At 39.7% G+C, this 21,991-nt stretch overlaps 1 protein-coding gene across 1 annotated transcript in view; it reads right to left on the reverse strand.

Moving 5' to 3' along the window:
• The window catches only part of adam19a (ADAM metallopeptidase domain 19a), a 195,339-nt gene that overhangs the window by 77,657 nt on the left and 95,691 nt on the right, over positions 1-21,991 (reverse strand). The window contains exon 4 of the mRNA XM_061066522.1: positions 2,016-2,097. Within this exon, the coding sequence (XP_060922505.1) occupies positions 2,016-2,097 (82 nt within the window). The remainder of the gene's footprint in view (positions 1-2,015; positions 2,098-21,991) is intronic.

A 21,991-nucleotide genomic window follows, 5' to 3' on the forward strand; every position in this document is an offset into this window, starting at 1 on the left:
GACTTATTAGTTTGTGATGTATCCTACCACAGGAATGCTTTTGTGATGAGTCAATGTGAACATAAAACTTACCACAACTACAAGGCAACAAAATATTCCTATTTTCTTTGGATGAAAGAAGCAATGGGTGTGAAACCGGCTTGAACAAAGTGAAACCTTGTTTCCCCCTCTTTTAAAACAGGCAGCACTTTTACAGACATCTATTTATCAATTCCACTTATTCTTTGACATCAGCTGACATCAGGCGAGTGGTGGCCTGGCATGATATCAAATCTAAAATATTTGAAATGTGAATCCTACTGTGTCAGCCAAGACCTTTACGAAATGAAATTAGTCCCACATGAAATCCAAGACCACATGCCTACCGTACATATACATTTAATATCTTTAGCTTGCAAGCTGAAATTACTACCATACTGGAAAGTATGAAAACCCGTGGTTGCCTGAGGACACAGCAGTATTTCAATAATGTTAATCACTGCTATGCTTTGATAAAGAATTAGGGTTTAAAATATACAAAAGGAACTGACAAAACTCTATAATTTCAGCTATAATATTTGATTATTCAATCTTAGATAGACGATAAGATACAGAGCCTCGATACTGTACAACCTTAGAATCAATGCTAGCCATATTAACAAGATTATTAAATATTAATAGTTATAACCTGCTTGCACAATGACAAACCAGACTTCATAGAGACCAGAGAGGACATGAGAGCCCCAGCCGATTGTGAACATCAGTTGACACACAGCAGTGGTGAGGAGGTACAGGATGAGCCTCGCTACCAAATAACACAAGGTCCAGTGTTCGTCCACACACAGGTCACTACTGACACAACCTGACACTGAAGTGAAGACACTTAAGTCCAAGAGGAAAACGATTGAACCTGAAGATGAACTGAGACCTGACAAAGGTTGGAGATTATATTAAACGAATTGTTACTATACATCCCTGAACACATATACTAATTAAAAAGATGATTGAAGTTTCCAGAAGCTTTTGTAAAGAGAAAAAAGGTGAAAACTGTGACATGATCAAGGCTGTCCTCTAATTTGATGAATTAAAAAATGAGTTAGTATTTAAAGCAGAAGGCAAAGCAACAAAACCACCTCCAGGAAAGACCGGCTGAAAAGAATCATCTGTGAATAACAACATTTCTCCACAGATTTGTATCATCCATGTCAAGGTGGAAATCCAGAAACCAAGCCATTTCCACACAACAACAGGAAAATCTAGAGCATGTACGAGACAGGACATGATGTGAGGAATCCACTGTGGGGATCAAATGTTTTTCTTTACAGTTGAATCTTGTCCTCTGACTTCTCCACTTTTTCATCCTGAGAGAATTGTATTATTTTTGGGGAGTTTTCAGTGTGTGTCTGTCCCATGTTAGAAAAGTCGTTGATATGCCTACTCGCACACGCTGAATCCTCCAGACAACATCCTGCTGTAATCCCATGTGGGCTCATTCTGAGGCAGGAGAAACTCTGACGTTATCACTCCTCTGGATAATTTTCTGAAATTATCGGGAGTTCAGTGCATGTCTGAAAGCAGCTTAAGGGAACAAAAGAGTAGAAGCTCAGTGATAAAGGATGCTGTGTCCTTTGTTGAAGTTGGTTATTAAATTTGGACTTTTCATTGAAGATTAAATTAAAGTCAACTAGTTCTTTTTTATAATATTTTTTCCATTAGTTTGGCTTTTTTCTTAATTAGATGAAATGGACAGGATTCATAGTGAAACATTTAGTGACACAGGGGGGGTTCCTTTTGTTCTCCAATCATCCAGCACTTAATTGGGAACTCCTGCTTGTTCATGCATTCCACTAGCCAATCACATGTGAGCAGAACAATGCATGAAATAAAGCAGATACAGGCCAGAAACCCAAGTCAATGTTCACAATATGGCAGTGACTCAGTGACTTTGATCAGTGCTGTTAAGCAGCAGCTGAAAAAGACAAGGAGGAGAGATAAAAAAACGTCATACACAAGTTGACCTGTTGCTTTATACTTACAGTGTAATTGCGATTGGTCACAGTCACCGGCTGCCCATCGTCTGTGTAGTAGGTCTCTGTGAAGTCTGGACCTAAAAGCTCACTGGGAAAGACAAAAGACAAGAGAGGAGAAAAAGGTGGTCGGTGAGATAAGATTTAACTTTAATGATCTCAGTTGAATTGGCTTTTAGCAGCAGCAGGCAAAACAAAGAAAATTACAGTCTCAGGCCATGATCGCACAAAACACTTTTTTATCTATTTCCCAATTGTTTTTTTATTGACAAATCATTTCATACACTGCTTTTCAACTCCAGGAACTTGTGTTTATCCACTCGGAACATCTTTCTTATGTGGCCAGCAGGGTGAAGGCACCATCATATGACCCAGAACAACATGATGAAAAAGTGGTTGCCATTTAGCAGCAAATGTTTCTCCTCAACTTTGTTTCATTATCAGATCATATGATGGTGAACCAAGAGCGTATACCTCCGCCAAGGCCCAGTGCTCCCTTTATTTTCAATCACGCTGCACAAAATTGCACACACTCACAGTAATCAGTTCCATAAATATGCCTGATGTTTTTCATCAAGATGCATGAATTGTTGACTGAGAAATCAGTAAAAATTTCATAAAACCTCCCATCTCACAAAAAACTTCATGAATTTGTCTGATACTAAATATAAAATGGGTGTATGGTTCAGCAAAGTCAGTATCTATAGATGTCCATGAGAAAAATGACTCTACTGCTAACTTGAGTTTATAGTCTCTGGTTTCATGTCTTCTTTAACACAGAACGATGGTCAAAATGATGGTCCCATTTAGAGTCTCATGGACCATAAAGCACAGTATGCATTGAGTCATGGATACTGTATGATTGACAGCTACTACCGTCCAATGGGTGCAGGTGGCAGGTGTCGTTGGGCAGTACTTCTGGTTTTAAAAGATCCAAAATGGCACTGAACAAAATGTCAAACGAGGATTCATAAACCAATGGGTGACGTCACGATTGGTTGACACTTGGATTCAATAAGTTGTTATTGTGATACTGTAAGCAACAATCTATATTCCGTTTTAAATCGATTTCAGGAAAAATCATCATAATATACAAATCAAAATATACCAATGTATGCATAAATACATTGCTATGTTGGAATGGAAGAGTGTAAGGGCTGGAGATAGATGACAACACTGCTATCAAGCAGTCGGGACACAAAGTGAGCCCTTCCCCCACTCTATACATTTTAAAACCTGTGTTATAAACTGGAGGGTGGGAGTTTATGAGGTAGGGAGACCTTCATGAAAACACGCTCCTGTTTACATCATGGAAATGAAGAGGCTGTGCATTTTTAGAGGCTTGCCCGATATCAGGGACTATAATCCACTATGGTGGTGTCTGCAATATGAAATAGCTGGAATGCTCCCAAGATGTTGTTGAATTGCTCCCAAAAAAGGTACTTTATATCATCAGCCTCCAATATCAAGTATTATTCTCAGAGTAATTTTTACAGTCTCCTGCTGGCAGACATGTGGACTGGGTCATCAGCGACAAGAGAAGAATCCGAACAGGATGTTGGCTGGATCTTTGAAATGGAAACATGCAAAGCAAAGAAACACAAACACGAGTAAGATTCCCTCCAGGTTTTACCTCAAACGCTCTCAGTGCATATTGAATTCAACTGATGGATTACATGACTGAGAAAATCAACAACCACATGCAATATAATCAGATATAAAAAGATGTTAGCGACCTCCTCACTCCCATGCAGGCTGAGCGTAGTGACAGTAAATGCCTGTGATGTGTGATACCTCAATCTCATTCTACACTTGCCTAATGAATTCCTGCTTTGAAGAAAGTGCGACGTCAGAAAAAGCTTGAAAAATATTCATAGCTTCTTTCGTTGCTTGCTGACATCCCTCATATCACTTTCAGACATTGCCAAGCTTGATTGCAAAAAGCATAATCTGCCCGAAATTAAATGTTGGATCAGCAGGACTGGAGGCTTTCATGTTGATGGAGCTGGGCGTTGATAACAGAGGAACAGAGGGAAAATATCAAATGCATTCATTCCGATCGTATCATATTTAATCCATCTGTGAGGTGCTCGTCTCATGCAATTTTTTATCTTGTGCAGCTGAACTTGTCTTTATCTACACTTTTTGTTCCTGCTCTGCTGGAAGAGAGCTTGCAATGCTCAAGATAAAGAAATGAGATTATTGTTTGACGTCTACTAAAGGTCAGGGTACAACAGAAATGCATTGGCTCCACTTCAGCCTGCAGGAGACAAAAAGTGACATTTGTCATGTCTGTGAATGAAGGAGTTGGCTGCCAAATGCCAAGACGTCTCTGGACAAACGCCTCACAGTGTTACAGATGTAGGGATCAGTAGCATGAAGATGCCTGGCCTCATTCAGCCTCTGTGTGTGGCTGAAATACTGACCGGGCAGCAGAAACACACAAGCAGCAGATCCCTGAGCACAAATGGAGAAATGGAAGTCGGACTTGAAAAGATGAGCCGAATCTCCATTTGGTCCCGGGGGCCCTATTGTATTATTCATTGAAGTAATCGTAATGGAACATAATCCAGCTTTCTCACCCCTTTTACTCAAGACAATTTGCTCTGCTGTATAAAAAAGACTGTCTTACGTGGCACTCCTCTAAAGTTAATTCGATTGAAGCTGGTCCGCAAAAAGAAGTGTGTGAAATTCAACTCCATCTTATTAGGGGCAGTATTTACACAGCATTTTCATCTGAGGGAGAAATGAAGAGAAAGCTGATTGCTTTCCATGGCAAGCCACTGTCTTTCAAGCTGTCAGGCTGGTGGAGAAACAAAGATCACAGTCTTATATCTCCTACTGCTGAATTAAAAACCTGGCAAAGAGTGAGATCAATACACTTCAACCACCCCTCCATCGGCATAGTGGTGAGTAGATAATGAGTGAATTCAAAGATTTTGGTGTACTATCCCGAAATGTCCATGGTGCTTTGTTATTCTTAGTCTTAGGAGTCTGTCAATTTTGCACAATTCTCACTCAACGAGTCTCACTGAGACTTTGGACGTTGCAGGAATTGACAGAGGTGGAAATGTGAGTGAGAGTGAGTGTGAGAGTTGGAATTTTTTGATTTTACTGAGAGAACCTATTATGGCTAATTCATTTTCTGATGCAGGCAATGTTGATTAAGCAATTGACTTTGATAGACATCCCCTACTTGTCTCTTCAATACTGAAGAGTGAACGAGGAAAGAAAAACGGGCCAATAAGCAGAGGAGGGACAACAATTTGCTGCTTGATGGAGAGTGAGATGTCTTGGTTATCCAGAAAGGATCGGAAGGACCCAGAATAAGAATTTGTGGAAAATAAAACATTTTTTGGGGACATTTTGTAGCCACTGCTGCTGTGTTGCAGCTGCTGGACGGAGGCTGTCTATCGGACCAATTCCAAACATTTGTGAGCATACTTCATTTATAAACACACACATTTACAAACATAGAGCCCAGGTTGAAAAACACTGGAATTCCCCTTCAAGAAATTTTAAAACTAAGTGTTGTGATTGATTGAGGATTCCTACTGATTGGCTCATTTATGCTTAGGGACACTTGGATTTCCATTGTTTGTGTCGGAGAATAATCTTTGATTGCCATTGATCCTGAATCAGCTCTGATGATGATCAGGATGAAATGCTGCTTAGGAAAGATGTGAACTGTACAATGTAATGTGGGCATTTCAAAACTGGGTAGGGTACTGTGATGCATCTTTATGACAGATATTTGATGATTCATGGTTAGTAAGGTAACTTCGGGTCTGTGATGACGGTGGTTCACTTTTTACTGAGACACATTCCCCAGGGAACTTATTTTGAAAAACGAATTCAATCCGGAGCAGGCCTGAACACCTATAAACACTATTTTGTAACCTCTGAGTGAGATGGTGGTTTTTAGGCTTAGTGAATCAATAATATATTATAATAAAAAATGAATATTACATCATTATACAGGCCTCTAGAACTTTTAAGATGTTAAATATCTGTCTGGCTGCTATTTCCTGTCTAGATGGACCCATTTTATACAATATGACCACATTCCAAGATCTCAGCAATGACTTTGCAGAACTTTGAATAAAATGTCATCATGATCGTTTTGAAATGACCAAAGATAAGAGATAAAGTTGTAAGAAACGGCCTTCCTTGAATATTTACTTTGTGACTCTGTGTTTTATTGGAGCAGCGGGTAGACCAGACAACCACAGCAGGATTCTGAGTGATGTCTGATCATTCAGCCTGACTCGCTCAAGGTGACTTTGTGTGCATTCAGAAGTGCATAGTGTCGTGACACCAGCTAATGCCATTTTTTCTCTCACCAAGTTTAATAAAAACGTCTTTTATTCTTTTATCTATTATTTAACCATCAGATGGAGCCTCCCTCTTAAATGTGTTGTCAATCAGAGGTCCCAGCACTGTTAGACAAGTTCTTTGTTTGAACCACATTGAGGCTTCAATCAGAATAAAAGGAGGAAGATACAGCTGCAGTGCTGATAAAGGCTGTTTGTCAGTCTTAGGGAGACATGGTGTCTGAAGGCCTCGGTACTGAGAGATGTTCTGCTGCTTTTTGTCAGCTGCTATATAAATTCACATGAGCAGAAGAATGGCAAATGTTCTGTATCACTCTTGTGTTCTTGTGGAACACAAGAGTGATGTTGCTGTTCTTTGGGAAAGCATCATATACAAGGTATTGAGACAGATTTAATGTGATACAGTGTATATGCTGTTAAATACCATCTATATACTTCATTTGTTCATTGGCGGAAATTAGTATTAGTATTAACAGTGCTTATTTTGGAGCTGTAAAACAGATCACTGCTCTGGTCCACACAGTAGTGTCATATCACTTGAATGAACAGAGCACATGAAATTCTAGCTTGCAAGAGGAATTACTTGTAATGCTGGTGTAAAATTAAGTGACTGTGCCCCAGAAAATGTGATGACGTGATTTGACTCTAATGCTGATTTCTTTCTTATTTTCTCTGTTTGAGTCAAACCCTCTGTAAGGGCGGGTATGAGCAGGCGCTGCCACATGCTGCGTTCAGCACTATCCTCTTCCATGAATGCTCACAAAAAACTGTGCCACTGGAACAACTCATCAGAAGCCCTGATACTGAATAATTACACAAACACACCCAACCTAATTTATTTCCCTCCGAGCATCCGCTGCAAGGCTACACAGTGTAGCTGGGGTCAAAGCGCTGCTACTTCCAAGAATAAAAGTAATGTGCTCTTTCCTAGGCAGAAGGAAAACAGACAGGCAGCCTGGCTCTGGTATGTCGATATAATTTGCTCTAACGAGCAGGCCGAGAGCATAAGCAGCTGGACACAGCAATATGTGTGTGTATGGCTGGATGTGGAGGTCCTGTGTTTAAACCCATGATCTTTTATCTTTTCTATCTTTCTGGATTCTGGTTGGAAGCTATAGGAGAAAATTACAAGGGGAGGGGAGGGAGAAAACAAGAGATAGACTTCTCATGTAAAAAGAGATGCTACTGTCAATGGTAAGGGGGAAAGCATGAGATGTGTCGTCTCAGATTACATGCTTCAAGGATGCTTCTGCCAAAATCCCTGACACGGAGATCAGATGATGAAAACAATGCTTTCAAACTAAAATAACAACTACAAACCCCTCTGTCTTGATTGTTGAGTTATGCTAATTATTCATTTACTCCAGAAAGTGTCATAAAATACAACATAAACGACTAAACATTTTCTTTATAACCCATTTTCCCCGATAGCAGTCCCAAACCCAGTCAACAGTGACTAAATAGAGAGCCGCAGGTGACCTATGCATTTTAGAAGCTGCAGCCATAAAAATGTCAAAAAGAAACTTAAAGTGAGACTTTATAAGAGCTAAAATCACACATCTTTCCTCATTCAAATGAAAACAATATAACAATCTCTTTCTCAAGTCAACATACTCAGGTTCTGCTGCTAGAAACTTGGTTGGTCGGACCAGTAGCCTCAGATGGCTATTGTTGGCTAACTTAATACTGGCCTGTAATCGTTATTACTACATCATTGTCTCACATGCATTTGATGGTGTTATTGTTTTAACATCCTCAACCATCTCCATGTAGAAGAATGACAGGACATAAATGTTATTTTTTTCCATCCAGGACTGGAACCACTCATCTACTTCTCAAATCATAAATATATAATTCACCCATTTGACTATTTTGTTGCCCTAAGTTGTCGTCAGAGTTTTCACTGGTTAGGTGAGAGGTATATATAAAGTTGTGTTTGATCATTGGTGTACTTTCTATGTGATGTGTGTCCCCTTTGGTCTGCCCCCCTTAGGCTTGAGGGTATACATTTTGTCCTAGAGTATAACAAATTGGACTGCTGCTCGGTACCACTTATCAATATTTGGTAAGTGAAATTTTGCAAAAACAATGTATTAACTGATAATGTGAAAACAATGTCAAAGGGTCATTCATTGTGAGGAACAAGCAGAGAATTATCAGCTGGATCTGCAAGTCCCCTCGGCGTTAATGAGCTTTATAATGAGTTTCAGCTCATTTCTTATCAGTTTGTACCACAACTGATATTCATCGGCTGAATGCAGACAGGGCTCCAGATGAATGATAATACTTCTCTGTAACTCAAGGATCTGGACGTTAGGAACTGTTAGCTAATGGGTTCATCATATCCTCATTGAAGGTGAGAATATGTTACTGCTGTGCTCACAACTTGCTTCTGCTGCATTAAAGTGGCCAAATAATCTGTTAATGCAAGAATAAGAAGGCAGTGTCTTACAATGAAGTAGCATCAGGCAAGAATGTCCCTGACATTAAGATTCTGAATGAGGTACGCTTCAATATTAAAAATGGCCAGAACACACTGTTCCCCACAAATGCAGACCAAAAGGACCAGTTGAAAAACATTTTTGGAAATTAAACGTCTTTGGGTGGTATGCCCACTGGCAACTGCCAGACCACTCCAAATCCACCAGTGGTTTCCACAGCCATATGGAGTTTGTTGCTATCTATCGCCGAAGATAACTCAATGCAATTGACTCTGATAAGGATTTGACAAATTCAGGTTGTATTTAAAGAACTTTCTTAGAAAACGGATTTGACCCATCTTGGCTTGGCACAGGTAACATTAAGGAAGACACAAAAGGGGATTTTGAATCCCTGTGAATGAACCTGAACTTGTTAAAGTAATCAGATGTGAAAATGGTGCCCATTGGGTCTGTGCTTCCCGCCCTGGATTTGGTCAAGTGTTTCTTGGTTCTACAGGGATCTGGGTCCCAGCTTTCAAATGATAGAAAGGTCCGGGTCAAGTTTAGGTAGAATATTTCTGGGTCTTTTGGGGTTTGGCACAAATGTTTGGACCTATGGAGAGCTCGACCCTGTATGTTTTGGTCACCACACACATGATGCAAGTGACCAAAGTTTTAATACGGACATATGGACCTCTGCTATTGGTCCAGGGGGTATAATTAGTTTAACAACTCAGTGGCTGGATGAAGACTTGAGAGAAGCAATATTGCACGCAAAGAAGTTCTCTGGTTCACATACGGTGACACTTATCAAGTAATATTAATTCTTGTTTTAAATACAAAATGAGGGATAATATGTGATAAGTATTGGTACCGGCCATGAGAAGCAGGTAGCTACCAGTTATAGGTATCGGTTGAAACAATCAATATTGTGCATCCCTAAATAACTTCTGTTCTTTTTGAAACGATCCCCTGGATACCTTTCCCTCTTTTGCAATGAAGGTATTATTATCAACACTTGGTAATTATGGCCAGTGCAAAATATTATTTTCTTCAGCATTCCGTGAGGTCAGTTAGTTCATTATTTGTCATTGCCTGTGACTGCTCCCCACAAATCCAGCGGAGGAGAGACCCAAATGTCAACAGTCAACAACACACAGACCTCACCTTTGTCTGTCTGCAAATCTGATCAACAGGCCTCTGCCATCAGCAGACTTCATGAGCAAACACATCTAAATGCAACCAGTGTTGTAGCAGTCAAAATAAGCACATCACATGAAAATGACTCCCAAATTCTGAGTAGACAATTCTAAAATGAGTAGCATATTCAGCTGTCTGAATAGGTTTTACTTAGCAGGCAGGCCTACGGGCTGCTGGGTCTCATAGTAAAACAGGGAATACCCGAGTCAGTGAATGGCTCCATTGAAGCAGAGCCCATCATTATTGTCCTGAACTAGCTGGATGGAACTATCACCAGCTGAATATTAAATACAGTAAATGCTTTGGGTGTAGTTGCTCTCAGAAGGAGCTTTCTGGAGAGTTTCTAACAACAGTGTCACGCTCTAGAGCCATACAAGTTGCTGCTGTAGCCTGGCTGCAGCCTGAAAGCTTTCTTTGTCCAGGGGAGAATATGTGCTGACTTTGGCCTCCCGCAGCCAGAAACCAGAGGGACAGACCTTCTTGCTTCCTTATCTGTGTGGTTGCACACTGCAGCCCTTTATAGCTCCGTAGAGAATGGATTTTACAGGATCGAGATGGAGGACGTGTCTTTGATAGTATCCATGGTGATATCGCCGGGATCAGGCTATTTTGTCTGGTTCACTGACAAATGCACGTGAAGATCGGTTAAACATTCACAGCTGACAACAGAGATCACAGTCTCCATGGGGCATCGATTATCACTTGCAGGTGAAAACCTTGTGTTTCTACAATGTTTTCAGGAACTGAGTGTAGCTGTTTATTCAGCCTCATGATGAAGGGGTTTCTAGCTTTATTCATATTATGAAGGTTTTTGAGTCCTTAAGCAAAACCACGCAAATCTGCGTGGTGAGACAACATGACGAAGTATCATCACCTGTTCCCTCACCACGAGTGGCGGACTAAGGCTTGACATTCAAATGTAGAACTTGAAAACTTCACACATAGAGAAATATTGCTACATATATAGTTCAGAGTCTTTATCCTGCTAAACCTTGTGCATGAAACTGCAAAACAGCTTTTGGTGTATGTAAGTATTTATCAAGAGGGTTAGTGCTATGTAAGATAAGTGCTTTCAACAGCATTCAGAGATATATAGTAATTTGAACATCTGTATGCAAGACTAGCCATTAACTAGTGAATCAAGCAGTTCTCTTAAAATTCACAAGAACCTCTTTCTCTCTAGGCAATACAAAAGAAAAAATGTTGGTGCAGTTCTTTTCTTTAGCTTTTAAATGGGCCTGACCTTCCTAACAAAACATTGTGGTTGAACCTGACCTTGCCCTAAAATATAATGTAGTACTCAACACAACTAGACCAACGACTACAGCCTTACAAAGGACCCAAGCTGATTCAACAAAACAACAAAAAACACAATTCACACACATTCAAACATTACACAAGAGAAATAACAGAACCTTGCAAAACATGTGTGCTGCCTAAGAAGACAAAAGGCACCCAGTGGTGTGCTGTGGGAGGTTCAACATTATTATGTAACTGTTTGCCAAGAGACGACAAGGCTCCTGTATTACAAAGCAGGATTTCGGGTTATCGAGGTAAATTCTGTTTAAACGCTGAGTTTGGCTCTTATCAGGATGGTTCACTTCTTACAGAAGTAAATCACCATGGTAACCAATGCCGAGAGGGACCCTGTAGATGAATGACAAAAGAGTTTACAGTAGCCTGAAAAATAATAAATGTCATAACATTTTGAGTGTGATGGTTTTAAAACAGCTTCAAACAGACAAAGAGAGAGAGTTTATCAACGTATATAAATACATAACAAATACTGTAGGTTAATTTTAAATCACCGGAGATGCTTTGATTTCTGACACAGAATCTGACAGTGTTGATATTGTATTACTGCAGCTCAGAACAACACGAGGAGGAATACAGATTAAAGCCTCTGATGTCATTGGATAAAAATAAAAAAATTATTCCTCACACTGTTCAGTATTTCAATGAGTATAATCTGAGCCCCAACAGTGGCCTAATGAAACATGTTTTAATCCAGTATATTGGATTTTTAATTGAGACTGCACCACATGTCACACACTGATATCAGTCCCCTAAATGTGCCTTATATTTTTCATAAAGATCCAGACATTACTGCCTGAGGAATTAGGGAAAATCTCCCCATCTCGCAATATTGACAAAAGCCCTTTTGTCCATATCAGCAGCAAAGTTTGATGGTTCTTATTTTGTCCCATGACCCATCCTTCTTCCAGGTCTTGTGCAAATCACATATTTTTGTGTAATCCTGCTGATAAACAGACAAACATTATACACTCACATAAATTTGTTTTTACATTTCAATTTGAGTGAACCAAAAATAGTTTTCCCCCAGCTTTATGCTAAGCTAGTCCAAACACAACCTTACCTGAGTTCCCTACTTAACGCACAGACATGAGATTGACATTAATCCTCTCATCTTGCTTACAGCAAGAAAGCAAATATGCAATGTTTTCCACAAACCTGTTTTACAACTGTTTCATGACTGTTAGTGGCCTCCTGCTTACACTTTTTTCATGCAAAGTAGCCTGCAGTTAAGGGTCTATAGAAGTTTCAGATGACTAGGATTTCTCCCCAAACTTCCAGTTACCATCATTGTAAACCAGGGGCGTTTCTAGGATTGAAAGAAAGGGGGGGCTTAGCCCCTAAGGAAGCTGAATGTTTGCGCGCACATAGCGCGGCAATTTTTTTTGGGCTCATTTGGGGCTGAGGATATCCATTGTTTCAGACAGTTCATAGATTGGTTCAATCAGAAAGAGTGTGATTTTTCTGTGTATCTTTGCTTGTATTCATTCAGTATAAGATAACAGAAGAGACAGAATTTCAGGGTCATTGTGAAATTTGACAACACAAATATGAACTTTTCTCAAATAGAGAGAAATATTTTTCCTGCTTGTAAAGGAAAGACGAATAAACTTGTTTTGACTAGGGCGGAGCTGTCACCTCTGCTAAAGAATCTTCTCATATCCATCTGGTCAATGAATTGGATGATATACCGGTACAATATCGTTATGAGGGACACCATGACATTTAGTTTCCACTAGCATTAACTGATTATATACAACAACATTCAGGCACTGATATTATTGTTTTAAAATACTAGAGATAGATATTAATGCAAAGAATAGAAAGCTGTTGATAGTTATTTCTTACATTTCAAATTTGCTCGTTCACACTCTTGCTCACTGGAGACCTTTTCTAACAAAATAGCTAGCTAGCTAGCTTAGTGTTAACATAGCTCATTACAATATTCCCTTTCATTTGCCTCAAGTAAACCTAAATTTAAGCAGGTAACAATCGTTAACAACTACAGATAGCCATATTCTGTAACTACCTGTACTTACAATTTCACTCTGTGCATAATTTACTATGAGCTAAACTCCTTGGCTGTAATCCTGCTGTCTTGATGAGAGACGTTACTTGGCAGAGTAAGAAAGCCAGCGCAGCAGCGATGCAGAGTCCCCAAGGTCCTAGTGCCCGGTCTTTTATTGTTAAGTATGATGAGAGGCTATTGGATTGTAATTTGAAGGGGGAGAAAACATACAAACCAGAAACACACTCACATATGTAGCATGTTAGAGTTATAAATAACTTGTCCATGTGTAAAACAATAGTTTAATTTAAAAAAAAAAAATTAAAAAAAAAATCCCAATAATTATTTGGGGGGGCTGAAGAACATTTTAGAACAGGCCTAACGACGCCCCTGTTGTAAACACATAATGACTGTCGAAAGATTCCATCAACCAAATCATAACTGCCATACTGCTCACCGAAATAAAGTAAGTGGATAAAATAATTTGCATTATATTCATCTCAAAGAAAACATTTCACAGCAGACAGAGTCATCAGAGAAGTCTTAAACAGGAACTGATGTTGCAGTCAACCATGAAATCATGTTGCCGAGGCACAAAGGAAGTGAGAACTGAACTCTAATGGGTGTTGTTCCCTCTTCTTGTCACACAGTGATTTTGCAGTGAGTAGTTGAAGCTTTTTTGAATCTGCCCTGATGCTGCAGGAAGTGTCAACGCACACTCCCGCATGTGTTAGAACAACATCTGTAATATCTGTGCTTTAGAGCAGTTGGTTACCCGGTAGCGATGCCTCACTTCTCTGAAACACAGCACCTGTGTGAGTCCGGCAAAGGGTGAGGTTTACCACAAACGCTGACACAGTCTCAGTTAGAAATAGGCTGAGACGGATCAACCGTTTTGTCAAGCAAAAAAACGGAAAATCACCTCACACAGCTTTGTGTATATCTCACTAAGCAATCAGTCTATACAAGAATGAGGATAAGAGAATACATATTCAAAAGAGACACGATTATCTTTCCTAGCCTTACAGCAACAGATTTAATAATGAACATTTTATGTGAGTTTTAATTAATCATAAAAATCTATGTAAAACACAGTCTCACATGTGTTATTAATTACCGGCTTTATTTTTGCACACCCAGCAAGATGTAGAGAGCACTGCAGGTTTCAGAACAGCACACACCTCTTCTGCGAACAAACAATGTGCTGGATTCCAAGGAAACTACACTTGAGTCTGATAGATGACAAAAATGCTAATTCTAGAATAATATTATTTCTCCTAGATGGATGTGATGAGGTAAACTGTAAATTCTCAAAATAGTTAAAGCTTTTCATAGATGTTTGATGGATGGAATACGTTTCCCTACACCATGTATGGGATTGATATAAGGTGAAAGATCACGTCAGTTTGTTTTTATTAAGTGAAAATAGTTGAATTTGCGTGTTAATGCCAACCATTGTGCAAATATAATACAATATTTGTGTATTGTTTCTGTTTTAATTTTGAAATATGTTGTTTGTGGAGCTGGAGACCTGTGCTGCATTATGCAGAAAGGTGTTTCTATTCTGTACCCTGCCCTCATTAATATAAATCCGGTCGAGAATGTAATAGATGTCAGTATAACAGAATACAAATCTATATATAACAAAATTTCAACCATGCAGCACTGCAAATTACCGCCTCCAAAATTATCATACAGATGAGTCAACACCTCTTTAATACATTTATAGCACAAAGAACTTCCATGGAGGATTTGTTTTAGCAAGGTGTATCTGAACTGTAGATTGAGCGTTTATCCATCCAGTACTAGACTTTTGAGGCTAATAGCAAAATCAGAAATATAGATATGCATATATATAGATGAAGAGACAGTTTTGTCAGCCTCTACTTAGCTTACATCGCCTCTTACTTTAGTTTGCTAAAATGTTCTAATCAGGAGAACCAAAGTTTTGGGCAAATTCAAAGATGACCAGATGATGCAACTAGAGGAAAAAGTTCAACGATCCAACCTGAAGGGGACATGAACCAAATTTCTTGGACCTCCATCCAACAGTTATCATTCACTAACTAGAAACCTCACCCAGGTCTCATTAGGCTAAATCTCCATTCTCTGGGGACCACCACTATAACAATCAATTCAACAGTGGTTGAGACCTTTCAGTCTGAACCAAAGTGGTGGATCAACCCTCTGATCTGATTGGACTGTCTCAGGAACCACATTGGCAGGAAATAGCCTTACATATCATTCAGATCAAGGTAATCAAGGTTTTTTATCTGAACATCTTAAAATGCCACGTGTATACTCCCAGTTTAATGTATTTGTGCAAATTTGTGAATTTCCCCATAGTGAAGTGAACATTTATTAACTGCCACAAAAATGTTGCTCTCCTGAAGGCTGATCGTTAATCATAGGCAAAGAAAAGAGATGGAGCTTTGCCAGGGCCAAGCTAAATTAATTTTTTGAAATCTAAATTTTTTGAAAATAGGACAAAAATATACCACGTTGCCTTCGAGGTAACATATTTGGTTGACACTCTAAGTGTCGGTGAGTCACTGTAATAACGGACCAAATTCTTCTTCAGCAACAAACACAAATCAAGTGGCTGAAACATGCCTGAGGAGGCTGGAGCAACAGAGTTTGAGGGGCCAGAGCTTCAAGAGGAATGTATTCACATCTTTTCTAGCTTTCTGCGGTTTCTGCCTGTCCTTCAGCAGAATGTTGTGTATTTTCTTTCTTTCTATGTTTTTTAGAAGTGATCCTTTACTTTCCAGTGCATCTGAGGCTTTGCAACTCTTTAAGTCATGATGACGGCTGACAGGATTTTATGGTTTTCTTTGGAGCTGCAGATTACAGTTTTCGGGGAGAGAAGAGTTTGTCTTCTCCTGCTGTGCCCTTTCTTTGGGCTTGAGGGATTGTGGGGAAGGGACAGGTACTGCAAGGGTTTTTCAAATAGCTTTAGACATATTAACTATATATTTTTCTTTGGAACCCAAAACTAATTTTGAAGCCCATCAGGTCGCGCCATCAGATAGTATATTATTAAGCCCTGTTCACCCTGCAGCATCTTGGTACGATTTCTGGCAACACTGACATAGCAATGAGATTCCGACATCTACTTTCAGAGGATAATTTAGCCCCAATTTTATTATCACGGTAGTATCTTGTACTGCATTGAAGTTGCACCAAGATATTGTGGCTGCACAACAACACAAATGAGTGTGAAAACAACTGCAACTGAAAGATGACAAATAATGACAGGATGAGGACAGGCCCCTTGAATATATAACATTGATGTCATCCAATCTTTATTTATAAATTGCTATGTGGTTAGGTCAGAAAACAAGGTTCTTAAATTGGTCCATTGCACTGGGAAAGAGGTCTGCATGCTCAGACACATGCTCAAAGGCTCCAGGACAAAAAAAAGAATATTCACGATTTCAACACATCTAAAAAATTCTGGCAGACTCTATACTGAGGTCAAATCCATATAACTCAAATTTTTTAGTCGCATTCTCTGCTGCCAAAAACCTTTTATACTGTTCAGTCTGAATCAATGACTGTAAGATGGATGACGCATTTCCACTTTCTCTCACTCTAAAACGAAGCAAAAATATCTCTGATACGGGTTCTGTCATATTGCAATGGTGATGTCAGTTTGGAAAGTAGTGATAATGGAGCTGAGCCATGTAAGGTCCCAGTACAATCGGCAACCACTGGTGGTTTTTTTTTAATCGAAAAACTAATTAAAATCATCTTTTATTTTCAATATTAACATTTAACAATGTGATAAAAACGACTTGATTGTAACCTAAAATGCAGAAAGGGGGTGATTGAGAATTTTTCATTTATCTGAACTAGAAACTACCCATCAACTGACTGCCTCTTTAGTTTATTGTTTCACAGAAGATGGTCTAGGGCTCACGGGACATGCTCTATGGGGAGACCAGAAAAAAAAAATATTAAATTAAGAGTACTTTTAGATTTGCATCACACAACATTATTGTGAATATCTGCTTTTTTTTAAGGGGCAGGGGTGGGTCAGACATTTAACGGTGGGGGGCAGAAATATTCTTATGCTGCACCCACACTCCGAGAAAAAAAATAAGAGGAAGAGCAAATTAATCCCACTGAGTACGTTTTAATTTGAAATAGATTAACATATTCTCTGTTGTTTGGACAGTCAGGTTTTTCATCTGTGTGGAATGAGAATAGCTCTCAAAGCTGCATTTTTTAGTGGCGCCAGTTTTTGATGAGTCCATTCCAAACACCACGAGGCAAATCTTTAATTCTATGGATAATTTTCCCTCTCTTTATTCAAGAGCTTGGTCTTTCAGTCTGAGGGCAGGACTTATCGATTTCACATTCAGATTTTGTAATGCTCTCACTCCAAACCCTACGCTCGCACTTCAGCTTCTCCAGCTTTGGCCATTCCCCTCATGCTCATGCTGCATCTGTTCGCACGTGAAACGTCTGCTCTCAGATATCTCCTCTGCTCTCCGATTAGATTTTTTGGTGCAACAAGTCCGGTGAAATTTCCCAACGAATGGAAACTCAGGTGTAATGTAGACAAGTGATATTGTCGGATCGTGTTGTGGATGTGTAAGCTTTAACTTTTTAACCAGGCGCCCTCAACGTCTTTATTATTTCACCAGATTCTCATTGATTAGCTTGATGAAAAAACAATGACACCTTGATGGAGCACGAGTCCAGCAGATCGCTGGTCAACGTGGAGCTCCAAAGATCAAGGATCTCAAGTTCTTAACATCGTGAGAACACTGTGGCTAACAACTATAAAAACAATAAAGATGCCGCTGTTTCTTTTCCCCCTTATTTTTCACTGGAACAGTACCAACAGCTCTTTGAGTGAGAGCATTCCAAAATCTGATTGTGTAATCAATAAGTTCTGCTCTCACACTGAAAGATTGCATCCTTAAATAAAGATGAAAACTCCCCCATACAACCCCTGGTCTCATAGTCCAAATGCAGTGATTAAGCACAATGAGTGTTCAAACTGTTTTACATGTTCCATCCATACACAATCCAGAATCATCAGCAGACATCCAGGCAATGTCTGGAATGCACATTTAATAAATGGGCAATCTGTGAGCTATATTCTGCAATCCATCCCATCTGCCATGTTCTCTGTGACATATTATTTCAAGGGGTTAAATGATATGGAGTTAACTTTCAGGCCATCTCAAATCACGTAGAGGAGCATGTACTGTAGCACATTTATTATCTGCTGATGGTTTGAGGGTTTTCTTAAAAATGTTTTTTTTTTTTAGCAATGTAATTTATGCTTTTCTGTATTAATTCATTTTTCCCAGTCCTTTGCAGTTTTCTCCAATAACGGCAGATTTTGCAGCAGCTCGTGTGCTGGAGGAGACACTCTGACAAGGTTGTCTGCGTACAGGAGTCATTTATTCTTGCCCCCCTGCAGTGAGCTGAGGTGATGCAGATGACTTCAGAGTTGTCGCTGCGAGCTCATTAATATACAGGAAATGTTGAATTGTGGCTCAGAGGGCAACCTTGACTCAAACCTGATTTAACCTCCAACCTATACAATATATATTGAATCAGCTATTCTTTTTTTATCTTTATTCTTTTCCTTTTTATTATAATTAGTTGTAGTTTTTGGTATTTATTTTTGTTTACAAAGCTGAAGAAAGAGGAAAGCGTACTATCATTTCAGGCAGAAAATAAATAAACACAAGAGAATAATATGGAATGAGAGAAAATGTTTCCATCATCAAAAAAGATAAAACATCATATCGCTTTGCCGGAACTGTGCAGGAGAGCTGATCTGTCATTGGTGTGCGGGTGTGTGGGCGTGTAAGTGTGTGTGTGTGTGCATGTGTGTGTGCAGGAAAAAGTGATCGCAAGCAGCAAATGTCAATCTACACAACATGTCACATTTCAGCTTCCAGTGCATGGGGAGGTTCAACAGTAGTGTCAAACTGCCGCTGCTTTTTTTATCTGAAAAACCCCTGTAATTATTTACACTTCATTCACTTACTCTTTGTCATGTTAACGTCAAGCAGGTCTGTTTAAATGTGTGGCCACATGCATTTTATTGTTGGGTTGGTTCCGATTTTTACAATGTACCCTCAGATGCAGTGGATCAATAGAGGCCATAAAGGAGTAATGGCACAGTCCACTCCAACTTAGTTCTGATCTGTAGGCAATTAACTAGGGAAGGACCCAAAAAAGTGGGTAATTTGAAATATATGGTACAAGACTCAAACTGCGCTCAATGTTTCACTGTGATTGCACTCGTTAATGTCCCTTTGTTCTGCTGCAGAAACGGCGTATTTATTGGCCAGCTGAGACAGCACAACAAGTCTGAGAGTCCGGACAGCTGTTGGTTATGTCTATAAATGAAGGACTGCCAAGAGTTGGCAGACGGACAAAGAGGGATGGGTGACAGAGAGAGGGAGAGAGGGAGAGAGGGAGAGAGGGAGGGAGGGGGAGAAATAGTGACCCATTGCCCTACTAACAGAAAGACACATGAGGAAATGCATAAAACATGTGCGTCCTCCTGTTGCTCACACACTTCCTCAGGAAGGTTTGTTTTGCCATATGTTGTTTATCATGTCTCTGTTCATCTTCCCCAAACTAATCTATTTACCCATCCATGCTTACCCATACCCAGCACACACAAGTTCCAGAAGAACCCCTCCTGCCTGCCGTGAAGACACAAGACTCGTAAAAGTCTCATAAATATAACTAACAGCCTCGTTTGCATAATCATTTCATAATGGATTACACCAAGACATGCCATACCTACCATGACCTAAATTACATGAAGGCCAACTACAAATTGTGTTTTGTGAAATGGGGAAATGAGAAAACGGCACACGCTCTTATCGAATGAAAACTGGCTCCAAGCCTAACGAGACCAAAAGAGAAGAAAAGAGAGGAGAGAAAAAAAGGTATAATTGAAGATTTATGCATTTCTGCAATGAGCCTATTGTGCTGAGCCTCAAAGACACAAACACAGGAGGGCTGAGAGAGGACATTCATCACAGGGATGAAGGGCTGAGTGCTGCTGGGAGCAGGAGTGCTGGTGATAAAAGACTATATAGAAATGATAGAAGCCAGTTTTCAGGTGCAGTTTCCTAGCTTCATCAGAATAGCATACGCCCTATTATTGTTCACTGTAAAGCATACACAAGTACTTTAATTGTAATTACAGGTCTAACTTAGAGATACACTCGTTTGATGGTGTCTGCAAAAAAAAATAAGAACTGTGCAGCTTGGCCTGGTCCTCTCACAGACATCTGGAAGTCAGAGCTCACTTCCTGCTGAGGAGGATTACTCACTACAGCACACAACATAACTCAATCTATGAAACACATGACTGTGGCAGAGCGGGAAGCTCAATGATCACTCATTCAGCAGATGGGTTTGATGGTTTACTGCATGAAACCAATAGTTTTTTTAAGCTGCAATAATCAATAATGTTCATATTAACAATGGATCAAATAACTTTGCATAATGTGATAGCGGATTCTCACACCTAGAAAGCCACAAAGAATTAATGTCAACTCTGCAGTTTATGCAGAAGTTTGTGTGTGTGTGTGTGTGTGTGTGTGTGTGTGTGTGTGTGTGTGTGTGTGTGTGTGTGTGTGTGTGTGTGTGTGTGTGTGTGTGTGTGTGTGTGTGTGTGCTCTACATGATGACATCACTTCTCTCTGCCTTCCAAAACTATTACAAACCACGATTGAAATGCAAATAAGTTTAATGATAACAACTGCTGAGAGCCAAATTTCCTGTGACTCGCTCGCTTTCTTTCTGGCCAAATGGCAGTAAATGGTACATATTCTGTATTTATATAAAAATGTTCTAGTCTTGATGACCAATCAAAGCGTTTTAGAGTACAGTTCACCCATTAACACATAAATAGATTCATACACCGATCTATGTGCAGCACTGACTCTATGAGACAGCACAGCTGCCAGAGCAATTTGGGATCATTATCTTGCCCAAGGACACTTTGGCATGCAGGAGGGGAAGAATGGGATTGACCTTCTGGTTAGAGGACGACCCGCTCCAGCCACTGAGCCACAGCTTGTGAAGACTAGAGTGAAACGCAGCCAGGCAGGTTGGTTAATGAAAGACAGGTACGCCAGCAGTCAATCATTTCATTCGGTCTATTACAGTGCTGCGAGGGCCACAGAGACTTTTTTTTATTGATGGCTATCTGGATGCCAAAATAATTTGTGTGTTTCGAAAACAACTAACTTTAGCGTCAGTACTTTGTTATGGTCAGGGACACATTTGAAGAAACTCTTACATCATGGATAACGACAGAGACACTTGTGATCATAAGAAATAACGATCTGATCTGAAGTAGGTGTCAAATTAGTGTTGATCTGTAACATTGTCACTTACATTGCCATCATTTGCTTCTTCAAACATGTCATTTTGGGGAAATGACAGAAATGACAAATGCCTATTGTTCTTGGAAAGACAGTACCTTGATCACATGTGATACAATCATGCTGTATTGCATTAATATTGTATCAGTTGAACTACTTTTTGGCACCACGAGTATATATGTATGTGTGGCTTAACCCTCAAACAAGGACAGTGGAACAGGCTCAAGGGGTGACACGAGGAAGCATGCATCACAAGCCAACCTCAAACTGACACTACAACAACCAGGAACCTCCATGTTTGTCACACCAGCTCTAATTGGCCCATACG

The sequence above is a fragment of the Limanda limanda genome, chromosome 22 (assembly GCF_963576545.1).
Source record: "Limanda limanda chromosome 22, fLimLim1.1, whole genome shotgun sequence".
Taxonomy (NCBI): domain Eukaryota; kingdom Metazoa; phylum Chordata; class Actinopteri; order Pleuronectiformes; family Pleuronectidae; genus Limanda; species Limanda limanda.